The sequence below is a fragment of the Ambystoma mexicanum genome, chromosome 3p, assembly GCF_040938575.1.
Source record: "Ambystoma mexicanum isolate Mex_15411 chromosome 3p, UKY_AmexF1_1, whole genome shotgun sequence".
Classification (NCBI taxonomy): Eukaryota; Metazoa; Chordata; class Amphibia; order Caudata; family Ambystomatidae; genus Ambystoma; species Ambystoma mexicanum.
In genome coordinates this window covers 716360588-716373486 of record NC_090925.1, presented here as the reverse complement: position 1 = coordinate 716373486, position 12899 = coordinate 716360588, and the positions used below count along the sequence as shown (strand labels likewise).

Here is a 12899-nt window from a genome sequence, read left to right as displayed (position 1 = left end):
GCAGGTGGGCGAAGGGGGAGAGTAAAGTTTGCGTACTGTCACTTTGACACTTTTTTGCTTATTTGATCCCAGACAGTAATCTTCTGATCTTGTTGGCTGACCATTCTCCCGCTTGCACCCATCACAGGAGCTGTGTGATCCCCAGAGCTACTGCCCAATGCATCACCAGGACTTCAGAGAGGAGATGCTTCAGTTCCGCACCAAAAGCAAGTCTTGGGCTGGAGAGCGAAGGTTGAAGGAGCAGGTTGCTCGCCTAGTCAATAAGTGAAACTGACTTCATGAACAGTGGATACTGAAGACGTGCGCAATGCCTGGTCTACAGCGAGGACATCAGTGGAGCCCCCCGCCCCCTCCAGCCCCCTTTCTGGTGGAGGTCAGATGCTAGCCCTCAGCAATTTGCCTGAACAGTTCCTTGGGAGGATGGTCCAGAATAGAGCTGTGGCAGTGTCCTCTGCCTCAAACACGCCCTTCTGATGTAGCGTATGTGGACAGCTGCATCAGGAGTGTGCCCATAGCCTTTGAAAGACATCACTGTGAAGCTTTTAATTCAATGTAGCTGATAATAAAAGCCATGAATCATGTTCCTGTTGCCTGGGCCATCAGTAGAAACTGGTCCTGATTGTTTTTCTGAACCGACCACTTCTCATTATGGATCTGGGGGCAGATGTGTTGCGGTTTTCTATACATTCTTTATTATTTATGGAGGCCAGCCTGCAGTACCAGACTGACTCCTGTATTTGGAGAGACATGGTTTCTAGTGGGGGATGGGCAGAAGGTGTCTAGTCATGACAGATTCTAAAAATGTGGCAGCGCGGAATGAGCCCAATAGTGCATGCACAATCTTTCCATGTGTTGTGGCAAAATCTTTTCACACTAGCATGTCTTTCTTTTTTGTCACATGTTTGCCACTGAGTGGACTGGAATATGCATCAGTTGGTGGTGGTTTTTTGGGGTGGGGGTGTTGACTGAAGGGGCATTTGGGCAATCTCACTTAAATCAAACTTACCTCTGAAACATGGCATGGCTGCAAATTGTGGTCCATGCAGTTTGATTGCATTTCATTCCAGGGCTCTGTGGAGGTTATCTTGATCACTAGAACATGCGTTGGTGAACTGGATGGATGTTCATATGTCTTATTTCCATCCCATTCTTCCCACCCTCCCCTGATACCTGGCCCACACTGGCACTTGAAGAAAGCATGCCTTCAGAGGTGTCTTTAGGCCTGCCTTTCTGCTCTCTGGGAGTGTACTATTTGGATGTCATGATCAAGTTTTGGTAGGTAAAGGTTGTTCCACTAGTACAGTGCTCTGAGATCGGCACAAGGCAAGGATGGACTTGCCACTTTGAGAATCTGATTTTCTTTTACTTCTGCGAATCACCAGATAGCCATGCCCCCTTCCATAGCTGTCCCTTTAACTCGACAGTCTTGTTGGCATACCATAAAATGGCCTGCTGTTAACATGAAAAATGTGCGAGTCCAACAGCCTGTCGCAACCTAGCTCTGAAACCTTTGAAAGTGGCTCCTCTGTACAAGTGAGGGCTGAAACCCCTCTTGGAAAATGACAAGTAGAACCCATATATGTAATCGCAGTATTGGCTGAGGCAGAATCCAATGGGGCTGCACCCCCTTCCTAATTGTGCTCTGCTGACCAATTCCTGTGTTCTTTACCAAAGCATGTTGAGTTGATGACCTGTTAATTTTATGAAGTCCAGTATGATGTTACTTGAAGGTGGTGAACTGACTAATATCTGCGTTCCTTCCACAGCATGGATTTAAGTAGCAACTGGTAAGATAGCTCAGCAAGTGAAGTGCTTGTCTAATTAATGGGAGTTTAATTTGCCATTAAAGGTTTGAATCTAAGCAATGCTGATACTAGCCCTTCAGCCTTCGTAAGTCCAAATTGTGTTACCCTTAAGTTGAAGTATACACGCACAGACAGATCTTCTCTTAAGCCTAAGCACTAATTTCCTCCAGATTCATGGGAAGTGTACTGTTGGCGCAGAAATCCAAACTTTAGAAGATAAAGCAACTGGCTTTGCCTAGGTCCAGCCCCCTTTTCAACACCCATTGGCTTCACTTCCCCAGTCATACCCTGGCATCCTGTTCGCTCTCCTTCCCAACTTGTTGGTTATGGCTGCATTAATAAAGCTTCTCAAAGAGTGCTGTCACTTTAAAATCAGAACGGGACAGGAATGTGTAAGCCTTCTGTACACTATGCTCCGGACAGCACATGTGCATAAACTATCCCTTCCCCGGGTTATTTATTTTGTGTAGTTTGTTATGCTGAGACCTCCTGCCCCCTCCCTCTTTTCTCTTTTGCAATACTGTTAAATAGCTTTTTTTGTACTACCATCTGTCAGACTTCATGACTGACGACCAGGTACAAACAGTGTAGAACCTTTTAGTAAGCTATTTTTGACGGCTGACCCCGTTAGGAACTGTTGGGATGGATTTCCAAAATCCACCGTCCAGGTGGTGTTTAGGAAGCCAACGTATTATGAAGAACAAGAAAGACACTGAAGTCTGGCCAAACCTAGTCAAGGTAGGTAGCAGAACCTGCAAGGCTTGTACTCGAGGGGCGTGTCACAATGGAATTATCGGAGTGCTCTGTATATTTTTGTATTTCTCTATAGTCTAGGGCTACAATGACAATTAGGCCTCTTAAAATACACATTAAGCTTGGAAACCTCTAGCTAAGTATTGTCACACTACTATGAATCATATACACATTCACGCCTGTGAAAAGCTAGAGACACCTTGGATTCAAAACTAGTGAAATACAGGTAGTCGGATATATAAATCGCAGTAGAAACACTTGAGAGAAACACTATAATAGATCCCCAATACTTAGTAAGCCCCACCCTGAGATGGATTGGGGCCTAGTGCCCTAAAGTCAACAGTTCCAGACAATTTGATTTTCAGGTAGGTATACTATGTGATTGGATGATGCCTGTGGTTGCAATTAAAGTGTTAAAAAGTTCAGGTAAGTAGCTCTCTCAATCCCACTACACTAGGGGAGGAACAGGAGGGGATCCTTGACTAGACCAGACCACTGATCTAAGTCAATAAAGAGGTGAGAATAGGACTTTGTGGGGGAAAGGACCAGCTATGTTAACTTACCCCACTTTATCTCCAGAGACCACAACTGAGGTTCCAGATTCAGTGGGGACATGTCCTTCTGTACTTGCCTCAGTAATCTGTCTTGGGAACTGCCATCTGGTTAATTTGTCAGTTCTCTGTTGGATCTCAGCAGAGTAACTTTAAAACTCCACCTCCTCAGAGGCGGGGCTTAGGTAGAGGGCAGTCATTGGCTGTGGTCAGTATGACTCAGAGATCAGTGATTGGTTACTTCTACGAAAGACAGATCAGAAACGAAACTGATACTGATTTTTTCTTTACCGAGGATTCCCAGCCTGACGACGGGGAATATTCATGAGCATGCGAATCCATGCCAGACCCATGCTGGAGAACAGTTACAGGTAAGTAACTTGTTCCAACTCCACCTCCCTCTCCAAAGTAGTCTGAACTAGGTGTCTTAACTTTAACTTTGTGGTGCGCTTGTTGTAGGTTAGTAAGTGGACTTAATACATTTAGCTGCTGTGTGCTGAAACTGCTTTAGAAGTTAAGACCTATGACATTATTGTAATTGCTTCCCGACTTTATAATGTATAAAGTTCCACTAACAAAGTTACTGGACCTAAATTGTGGTGTCCCGCTTTGCACAACAAACTTATTTGTGCATGTGTTATCGAGATCAGTCTGAGTGTGAAGAATCATGACACTGATCTCACTCTCCAGAAGCATCAAGGGGACCTACACAAGCCTCCACACACCCAGGGCCACCAGCTGATCATTGTAGTATTGCTGTACTCTGGTAAGCCCTCCTGGACTTTGGGCACATTGAGTTCATTTACTTTTGCCCATAAAAGCGAAAAAGTATTTTGAAATTTAGGTTGTTTTGCTAATAATTAATCATAAATAGCCCAGGGGGGCCTGCTCGCCATCCTCACTCGGCTCCTTTTCCCGGAGAGCTTTTTCTGGCTGCATATACTGTCGCAGTAGTCCTGTAAGGCTACTGCTCCTCATGGATGTAAACTCTGCTCCAAGATGGTGGATGACAGTCTCTGTTCCTCCACTCCACCATTGGCTTTCTGGCGGCGTTAAGGCCAATCACGGTAGCTGGAAGGCTAAGCCGGCCCCCTAACCAAGGCCCACCACTAAGGCCCTTGTATGGGCCTTGCGGGCTCAGAGGCCCCCCAAGCTTCCCACAGCTCCTCATGCTCTACCACCTACAGAATCATGGAACAGCTACCCAGCATGCAGCTAGCCATCCCCTAACTTGTGCCTCTGGTGCTTTCTCCCACCAATAGTAGCTGTGAGCGATGTCCGGGATTTTGTTATGCCTTATTACTGACTCGAACAACTATTGAACCTAGGTGTACCTATGCCATTCTGTCTTTTCCATGCCTAAATATTTTCCTTCTACTTAATACATTTCTGTGTGTTTGTAACAAACCTTTACCCGCCGCCCCATTGTGCATTGCGTTTCTGTGCTTTGGTGAAATTCGAATCCTGGTGTGTTTGTAACAGCCCTACACCCTCATTTTTGGGGTTCAAGTGTTTCTATTGGACCTCTGTTTTTCTTTTTTTTGCTATGATTGCTAGGCTGCCTGATGCGTTCATTGGTGCGGTGCAGACCCTCTAGCTTTTATCCTGATCTCTCCACCACCCCTATGCACTCACCACCCCCCACCTACTCTAACTTCTATACTATCACCTATCCTCCCACTGTGACTAAGTCTAGAAGAAAAAAGTTTGAAAGACATCTTGACCAACCCTAGTGTACCCTTTGCAGACACCTATGTCAGCTCATGTTAAAGACTGATTGTCACTGATATCCTCTTTTCTGTCCCTTCTCCAGATCTTTGGACTCGCCTTATCTCTACTGTCCCTCCTTGCACTTCTTCAACCATTAATGGTGGCACTAGGTGGGAAGTACTCTTGTCGGGCTTCATCATCCAAGTGTATCATTAATATCTATTGCAATGGCACCATCATGGCTCTGGGTCCTCAAACCAACCTCCTTTGACTGGCGCTTGCTGTCCCTAATCAACTTCCTTCCTACACCTGCTACTTCTTCTTTCTCGCCCCTCCCCCGACTGGTGTACCACACCCCTGTACCCCTCATCAGAAAACCTTCAAAGGCAGTGACTGGCTGCATCTAGCCACGCTTGCTCTATCGCACACTCTTCCAACATCTGCCTCCTCCTTGAAGACCTTGACGTAGATATTCTCGCTCTCACCGAGACATGGTTCAAGGCCAGCTCAGTCACTGCTTTTGATTCCCTTCTCTCTGATAGCTACAAGATCTCCTAGCCTGTCCTAACCGTGCTGGTTGTGGGGTTGCCCTGATCTTCCCTGAGTTGGTACTTAATTCCCTCATACCCACCCAGCCATAAACCACCTTTGCGAGCCTGGTCTGCAAGCTGGTCATCTCTCCCACTTCCTCCCTGACCATTGCCACCATTTACTGGCCACCTGGCTCTATCACCCTGTTCCTCTTGGAATGGGCTGATTTCTCCTCTCTCCTCACAACCACCTCTAAACACCTTCTCCGAGGTGAGTTCAACATCCATCTTGACTCGCCATTCAGTGTCCATTTTCTTCCGTGACCTCTGTACCTCGCTCTCCCTCTATTCTCCCCTCTGGTCCTCCCACTCGGCCGGACACTGTTGATGCCTTGATCACACTGATCTTTCGAATGGCTTGTCCTCCAACGTATTCCACATCTTTGACATGTAATGTCCACAGCTGTGCTACTTTGGAAATTTTTCAGCAGAGGGCATCCTGCGGCGATGGCGTCGGGTCGATGTCCCTCGAAGGCCTCCGTCGATGGTGACGTCACTGGATGTTATAAATAGGGCCCACAGCGCCCGTAGCCTCAGTTCTGTTTTTTCCACAAACGTGTTTGCTTCGAGAACTCTGCGCGCTCATGTATTCTTGCCGAATGTCTTCATCTACCCCTCCGACTCGCGATCTGGCTTTAAGGCTTGCTGGGACTGCAAGTCTAATTTGTCGATTACGCACCCACACCGCATTTGTTGGTGGTGTCTGGGCGAGAGTCATGACACCAACGACTGTTCGAAATGCCAGTCGTGACTGCTAAGGCCTTGCGGGAGCTTAAGGGGAAGTTACAGGTAGGTCGGGGTACTAAACCCAGTAAGTCCCAAAAAGCTGTGAAAGGGATGTCCACTGATGATTCGAGGGATGACTCTCCTCGTCTGAAGGAGTCTTGGGAATCTCGATCCTGGAGTGGGTTCCGTCACTCGTCCTCGCCTCGGCACTCCTAGAAGCGGTGTCACCGGTTGCCTTCCTCGTCGGAGGATGGCACCACGAAGAAAGTGGCTTGTCCCACTAAATCCTCGACTCCAGAGGAATGGGAGGCCTTCCAGGAGCAGATGATGGTGATTTTCTAATCCCAGGGCACAGTTCCGTCCGCGCCTTCAGAAGCCGGCAGGGAACGGTCTCGGTCCGATGCTCGCGTGCCTTCGGGCCCGGGTCCTCATGCAATAAACAACGGGAACCGTCTAGGTCCTGTTCGGACAAGGCTCTGGTCGATTGCCAGAGACGTGCTAGGTCCAGGTCTTCGTCTCTGGCAAAACCCCAGAAGTCTGGTTAGGGGTTGACCTTGTGTCAGAGTACGGCTGTCGGTGCTTTTCCTTCAATCCAGCCGTCGGCGCCATTGCCGATGCCGCCGATGCCTTTTGAGCCATTTGGCTGGAATTTGCTGGGGGAGGTCCCTGGTACTGTAGATCCTTCAAGAAAGGCTAAGGCAAGACGGGACAGCCTTTTGTTGACTCCAGGCCCACTCCTGTTCCTCCTAGGCAGGAGTTCTTTCAGCCTCTGGACTTAAGGTTGCTCAGCCTCATGGCATCCTGCATTTTTCTGGTGCCAGAGGCCAGACTGAGGATGCGATCCTTGCAATGGGTCCTCAAGATGCAGTGGTCACAATTCTCGGGCAAGCTGTCGGATCCTGTTCAGATTCCACTCTCGGTCTTGCAGGATCTTCCGTTCTGGGCCAACAATGGGAATCTGAAGGGGCAGCCGTTTTGGCAACCGTGGCCAGAGGTGACAGTGACAGACGCTTTCCTCACAGGATGTGGAGCTCATGCCGACGATCTGACTACCAGCGGTTGTTGGTCTCCATCGGAGTCCAAACTCCACATCAACCTGTTAGAGCTGAGCACAATCAGGCTGGCCCTGAAGGCTTTTCTGCAGTCTGTGCGGGGGGGAAGAGTGCCCTGATCATGACTGACAGTGGCCATGCATTACCGCAACAAAAAAAGGTGGGGGGTTAGTGGGGTAGGGTCACTCCCGTTGTGTAGAGAGGCGATGCAGCTCTTGTTCTGGGCAATACAGCAAGGAATATCACTCTCAGTAGTACATCTGGCTGGGGAGGCGAATGCAGCAGTGGACTCTCGTTCGCTCCTGCTCGTTCTCGCTCTCGTTTTCTTTCTCTTGTTTTCTTTCTCTTTGTCTCTGGTTTTCTGTGTCTCTGGTTTTCTGTGTCTCTGGTTTTCTCTGTCTCTGGTTTTCTTTCTTTCTTGTTTTTTTGTTCTCTATCAGGCGGACGTCTGTGAACAAGGTTGGCAGCAAGTTACTTACCAATTAGTAACGTTCTATCGGATGTTCCTCCAACGTATTCCAAATCGCCCTCCTAGCCTGCCCTCTGTCGAATTTCATATGCTATTGCAACTTCAAGGCTATGTGCAGTCAAGCAGGCATTGTGTAAAACGAGCATGTGTCGCGTTGTGGAGGAAAAAACACTCATGCTACAGGTGCCGTGCGTCCTATTTATAACATCTGGTGACGTTGCCCTCAACGGAGGCCTTTGAGGGACATCGACTCGAAGCATGACGCCCTCTGCCAAAAAACAATTCCGAAGTAGCACAGCTGTGGACAGTACATGTCAAAGATGTGGAATATGTTAGAGGAACATCCAGTCGAAAGAACGTTACCAGTTGATAAGTAACTTGCTGCCAACCTTGTTCAAGGACATCCGCCTGATAAAATGAGTTTCAGCTGCTGCCTTCGTATCCACCTTCACCCCCCCCTTTCTCCCACCTCTGCAGTCTCTACCTCTACCTCTATCTCTGACTCCGCTCTCAGCAACCGCCATCTTGCCATCACTAACACTCTCCACATTCTTTTCCCAGTCATGAGGATCTCCGTGAAACATGCCACCAAGCGTAACACTTGGTATGTCTCTGATCTTGCAGCCCTGAAAAGAAAGTGCAGAGCTGTGGAACTGAAGTGGCAGACCTCCGGCTCACCCTCTGACAAACTGGCTTGTTGCCTTTGCCAAAGACAATACTGACTTTACATCCTTTCCAGGAAAAGGGCCCCGCATCCAGGCACGCATCTCGGGAGCCTAACCTCTATTCAGGTTCAAAAGAAATCATTGGTCCTTTATTTTCATACAGGTGTCTCGTACAATATATTTGTATTTCTTTTTCTACCATGGGGTCGACACTGTTTAGTCCGACCAGGGGCCATATGTAGTGTCCCAAACTTCAGGCGGCCTTCTTCCGGACAGATAGATAAGTCCAAAGCAAAGGTACTTCATTTTGCCTGAAGTTTTTTTCAATTTGTTTCGTATTGAATTTGTATTATTGTCAATTCGAAACGAATTACTTTGGGCAAAATTAAAGCTAGTTGCTGTATCCACTAATGTGCATACATCTGCACTGATGGAAGACACGCACTGTTGTACATGGATGATGGCTTGTTCTAAGGCATAGCTTAAGACTGAGGCATTGTTGTCCAACCATTATGAATGCCTGTTACTAATTTGGTCCATCAGCATCAATTTAAGATTTTGTGAATTATGGAACACCCATTGATTGGTTTTTGGAATTATCTATCGCTCCTGATGAAGGCCGCTTGAGGTTTGGGGCACTACAATCGCCCCTAGTCGGCCGTAAAAGTGTATTGACCTCACCCGTTGGTAGAAAAAAATGCAAATACATTGTACTTGAGACGTACATATAATAATTGGGGACCAATTTCATTTGTCCCTTAATAGATGCTGTGGTCCTGGTCATTGTAAATCGTGAGACAATGTAAAGTTATTTTTGGGGTCCTGTATATGAATGCATATAATCTAAAATGTGTCCACACAGTTATGTTTATTATGTCTGTCTATGTAATATGTCTGTCTTGTTTTTCTTACCCTATAATTGAAGAATAAAATTGCTTTTATATTATGATTAATGGGTCCAATCTAATGTTTTGAGCACCAGGGCTCATCTGAGCAGGGGCCCTGATCCCTTGTTTATTTTCCTTTTGACACTAGATGATTAGGGTTCTTACTAGGCTACCCTGTTAACATTATTACAGACACCCTAAAGGGGATTTGCACTTGTCCTCCCCTGTCCCCACATACATTTCAAGGAGGGTGATAGTGTAAATGCTTCAGTGCCTGTCCTGGTGTGCGCATCGCAATGGGGCTTGTCTTGGCACCCCCATAGACCCACTCCAGATTCAGCATCCACCCGCTTTGGTTGTCCTTTGCACCACCACTGCTGGTCCACGTGGTTGCGTAGGAGGGTGTCGTCAATATATATTTCTGATGTTGGTTAATCTGCTTATAATCACATGCTGTGCATAGTCCGACATCCAGTGGTCACTGCAGAGTATTGCATTTTGTTTTTCGTAGTCAAAAAGGGGTCGTCAACAAGGCATGTCTGTAACACTATCCCTATAGTGACGTGCAGTGTACCCACAATCCCTCGTGCGTCGGGGTCCCTCAGATTGTTTTTTTCTGCCCAGATATTGGTCGCCTTTACGCGGAGCTCCTCGAGAGATTGCAAATATTCACTCGACCATTTGGTCGTTATTTAGAAATACTCACTCGATCTTTGGTTGTTATTTAATGTTACGTTCCTCCTTCGATGAAGTTATTCCCCGCCCACAAGATCTTCGACGGGTTTGCCTTCGACGGAGGAGACCTTTCGGTGTCGCCAAACATGTGGCCTGGCCTCGCCAGCCTCGAACAGTAGAGAGAGTGGGGTTGTGTGACATTTCTTCATCACGTGTCCGTTCCCTCAGCTATGGAGAGGACACCCTTTAGGTTTTGCTCGCGCTGCAAGGGCAAATTCACCTGGAAAGACCAGCACAAACGGTGCAACCGTTGCTTACCCCTCGACCACAAGGAAGATGGTTGTGCGGCCTGTAAGCTTCTTAAGCCCAAGACTTTAAAGGACCGCAGGGTCAAGAGGTGGGCAGCCTACGCCATGTCTAGGTCCGATTCCTCACCCGCTGCCGCCGAAAGTGGAGAGGAAAGTTTTAACCCACCTCCGCATCAGAGGTTGTACACCCCTCTAGGGAACGGTCACGCTCCTCGTCTGTCCCCGGCCCATACGAACTTGGCCCACGCCCTGCTTATGGGAATGAACACCCCGGCGACATAGATGCACACAAGCACTCACATAAGCACACGGCCCATGGCTCTTCCTCGTCGAAGACGAAGAAAGCATTAGCGCCAACGGAGACGCAGGTCCTACCAGCGGCCTCCACGGACCGTAAGGGTCCAAAGACCTCCTCGCAACCGCAGATGCGACTGGGCTACCCCCAGATAATGGTGCTATCACCAAACCGCCAGACGACGTGCCCCGCCACCGAGCGCCCGTCGGTGTAGAGGACGCGACACCTGTAACGTCGACGCCAGAGGAACCCTCGACAGACCATTTAGTCGTCTAGAGCCTGGCGCGTATTGTTTCCAACGATAGCCAGAGACGGATGACGATAGACGCCGAATACCACTCGCAAGCCCAGGGAAACGCTGAAAGGGACGGAAGGAAGGCAGGAACTGCCCCCTCCGTCGAAAGGGACTCCTAGCCTACTAGAAGGCGATGGGAGCTTATCCTCGACGTTATGGGATAGGTCAAAGCGTTTACAGGCTGAAAGCCTTCTCTCTCTCTCGCCCCCTCACCCCACCCCCAGACCGCTCTGGGCTACCACATGGGACCTTAGAGACACTCCAATTTTGCATGGACAAAATGGAGAATTTTATATCTACCCAATACCTGCCCACACCCAAAAGACCAAGAGAGGGGCCTCAGGAGGATCCTAGGGCTAAATACCCTACGCTGTTTAACCCCCCCACAGGGGGATGTAGAGTTGTATGACCTCACTGAAGAGGACTCCCACTTTCATGAAGATGAGGAGTTCTTATGTAACGAACAAAACATAGACCAGGAAGGTTTCGAGGATGACCCAGACATGGGTGATGGGGGGGGGGGGGGGGGGAGGGGTGTTTTGAAGAAGACCCAGAAGAAGGTGCTTCACAGCCCTGGCAGTCCCCATCAGCGTCTACAAACCCAGACGCCCTGAACATGTCATCCCCTACACCCCCGCAAGACTCAACAATCAGGAATGCGTCACCTATAGACGATCAACCTACCTTTAATGCACTACTACATAAAGCAGCAGTGCATTTCAAAATCGAGACTGGGGAAATGTCTCCTGACATAGACTTTGTTGAAAGGATTATCAAGGAGAAACCCCCTGTCAGTCAAACCATTCCCCTCCTTGCCTCAGTAAAGAGACAAATCATTCCTTCGCTATTTACACCCGCATTGGTCAGAGGGGTCAACCCAAGGATAGAAAAATTATTTAGTCCTTCTCCTTTGGACCCGTTATACATCAGGGGCCACTCAGTACCGGACTTCCTAGTAGTAACTAATACAAGAAAAAGGGCAGAGGTCCCGCTATCAACCAGCGAGGCACCTCCAGATAAAGAAGGTAAAAAGCTGTATGCCCTAGGTAAAAGGATTACAGCCTCGGCAGCCTTTTCCACTAGGATTGCTAACAACAACTCCTTACTGGCTAGTTATGCAGATGCCCAATGGAGCAAACTACGCAAAGACATTGAGGTACCTGAACCCCTAAAAACTCGGCTTCTGGCCACTGTTACCGAGGGTACCTTAGTCAACCAGAGCATCATTAAGAATACTCCTAGATGCTGCAGAAACGGCTGGCCGTTCCCTAGTCCAAGGAATCCTCCTCAAACGTCATGTCTGGCTATGTAATTCGGGGTTTAAACCCGAAACACAAGCATCTCTCATTAACGAACCAATAGAGGATGCCAACCTCTTTGGGAAGGCGGTGGATGACGCGCTAGAGACTGCAAAAAAGGAATTTGACACCATTAAGACCCTAGATCAGATTTCAAGGCCTCCCAACAAGCGAGTTTATGGAAATGGATGCTTTTTTCGAGGCCAACGCCAACATCATCATCATCATCATCAGCAGCAGCAGTACTCTGCAGGCAACTGGTCCTCGAATCAAGGAACCAGTGGACAATACACCCAGAGAGGACAGCGTTGTGGCAAGGGAAGAGGTCGGGGTTCCACCCCTAGAGGTTCCCAAGCCACCAACACCAAATGACCCGAAGATTCGGGTCCCCTCCATGCATCACCGGTCGGGGGCCGGCTAACATCCTTTCTTCCAGCATGGAAGGGAATAACATCAGACTGCTGGGTACTTTCAACCATAGCCCGTGGCTACTGTATAGAATTCAACCGCTCCCCGGCGTACAGACCTCCCCCCGCCCCCCCAGGATACGACGCATGTCACCAGAACACCTTGGCATCCTTCAAGAAGTGGCCCAGCTACTAGAAAAAGGAGCTATAGAGGTCGTGCCTCTATCACCGGTAACGGAAGGTATTTATTCAGTGTACTTCCTTGTACCCAAAAAGGATTAACCATGCGGCCTGTACTAGATCTGCGCCCAGCGAACAAATTTGTAAAACTTCAAACATTTCGTATGGTGGCATTACAGGAAGTAATCCCCCTGTTATCCACAAGGGGATTACATGACAACACTGGACATGAA

At 48.4% G+C, this 12899-nt stretch overlaps 1 protein-coding gene across 5 annotated transcripts in view; it reads left to right on the top strand.

The window, feature by feature from the left end:
* CDC25C (cell division cycle 25C) overlaps nt 1-581 on the top strand; it is a 553873-nt gene extending 553292 nt beyond the window's left edge. For all 5 annotated transcript variants that reach the window (XM_069651569.1, XM_069651568.1, XM_069651571.1 and 2 more), the window contains one exon: nt 128-581. In XM_069651569.1, the coding sequence (XP_069507670.1) occupies nt 128-268 (141 nt within the window). In that variant the 3' untranslated portion in view covers nt 269-581. The remainder of the gene's footprint in view (nt 1-127) is intronic.
* The last annotated feature ends 12318 nt before the right edge of the window (nt 582-12899 follow it).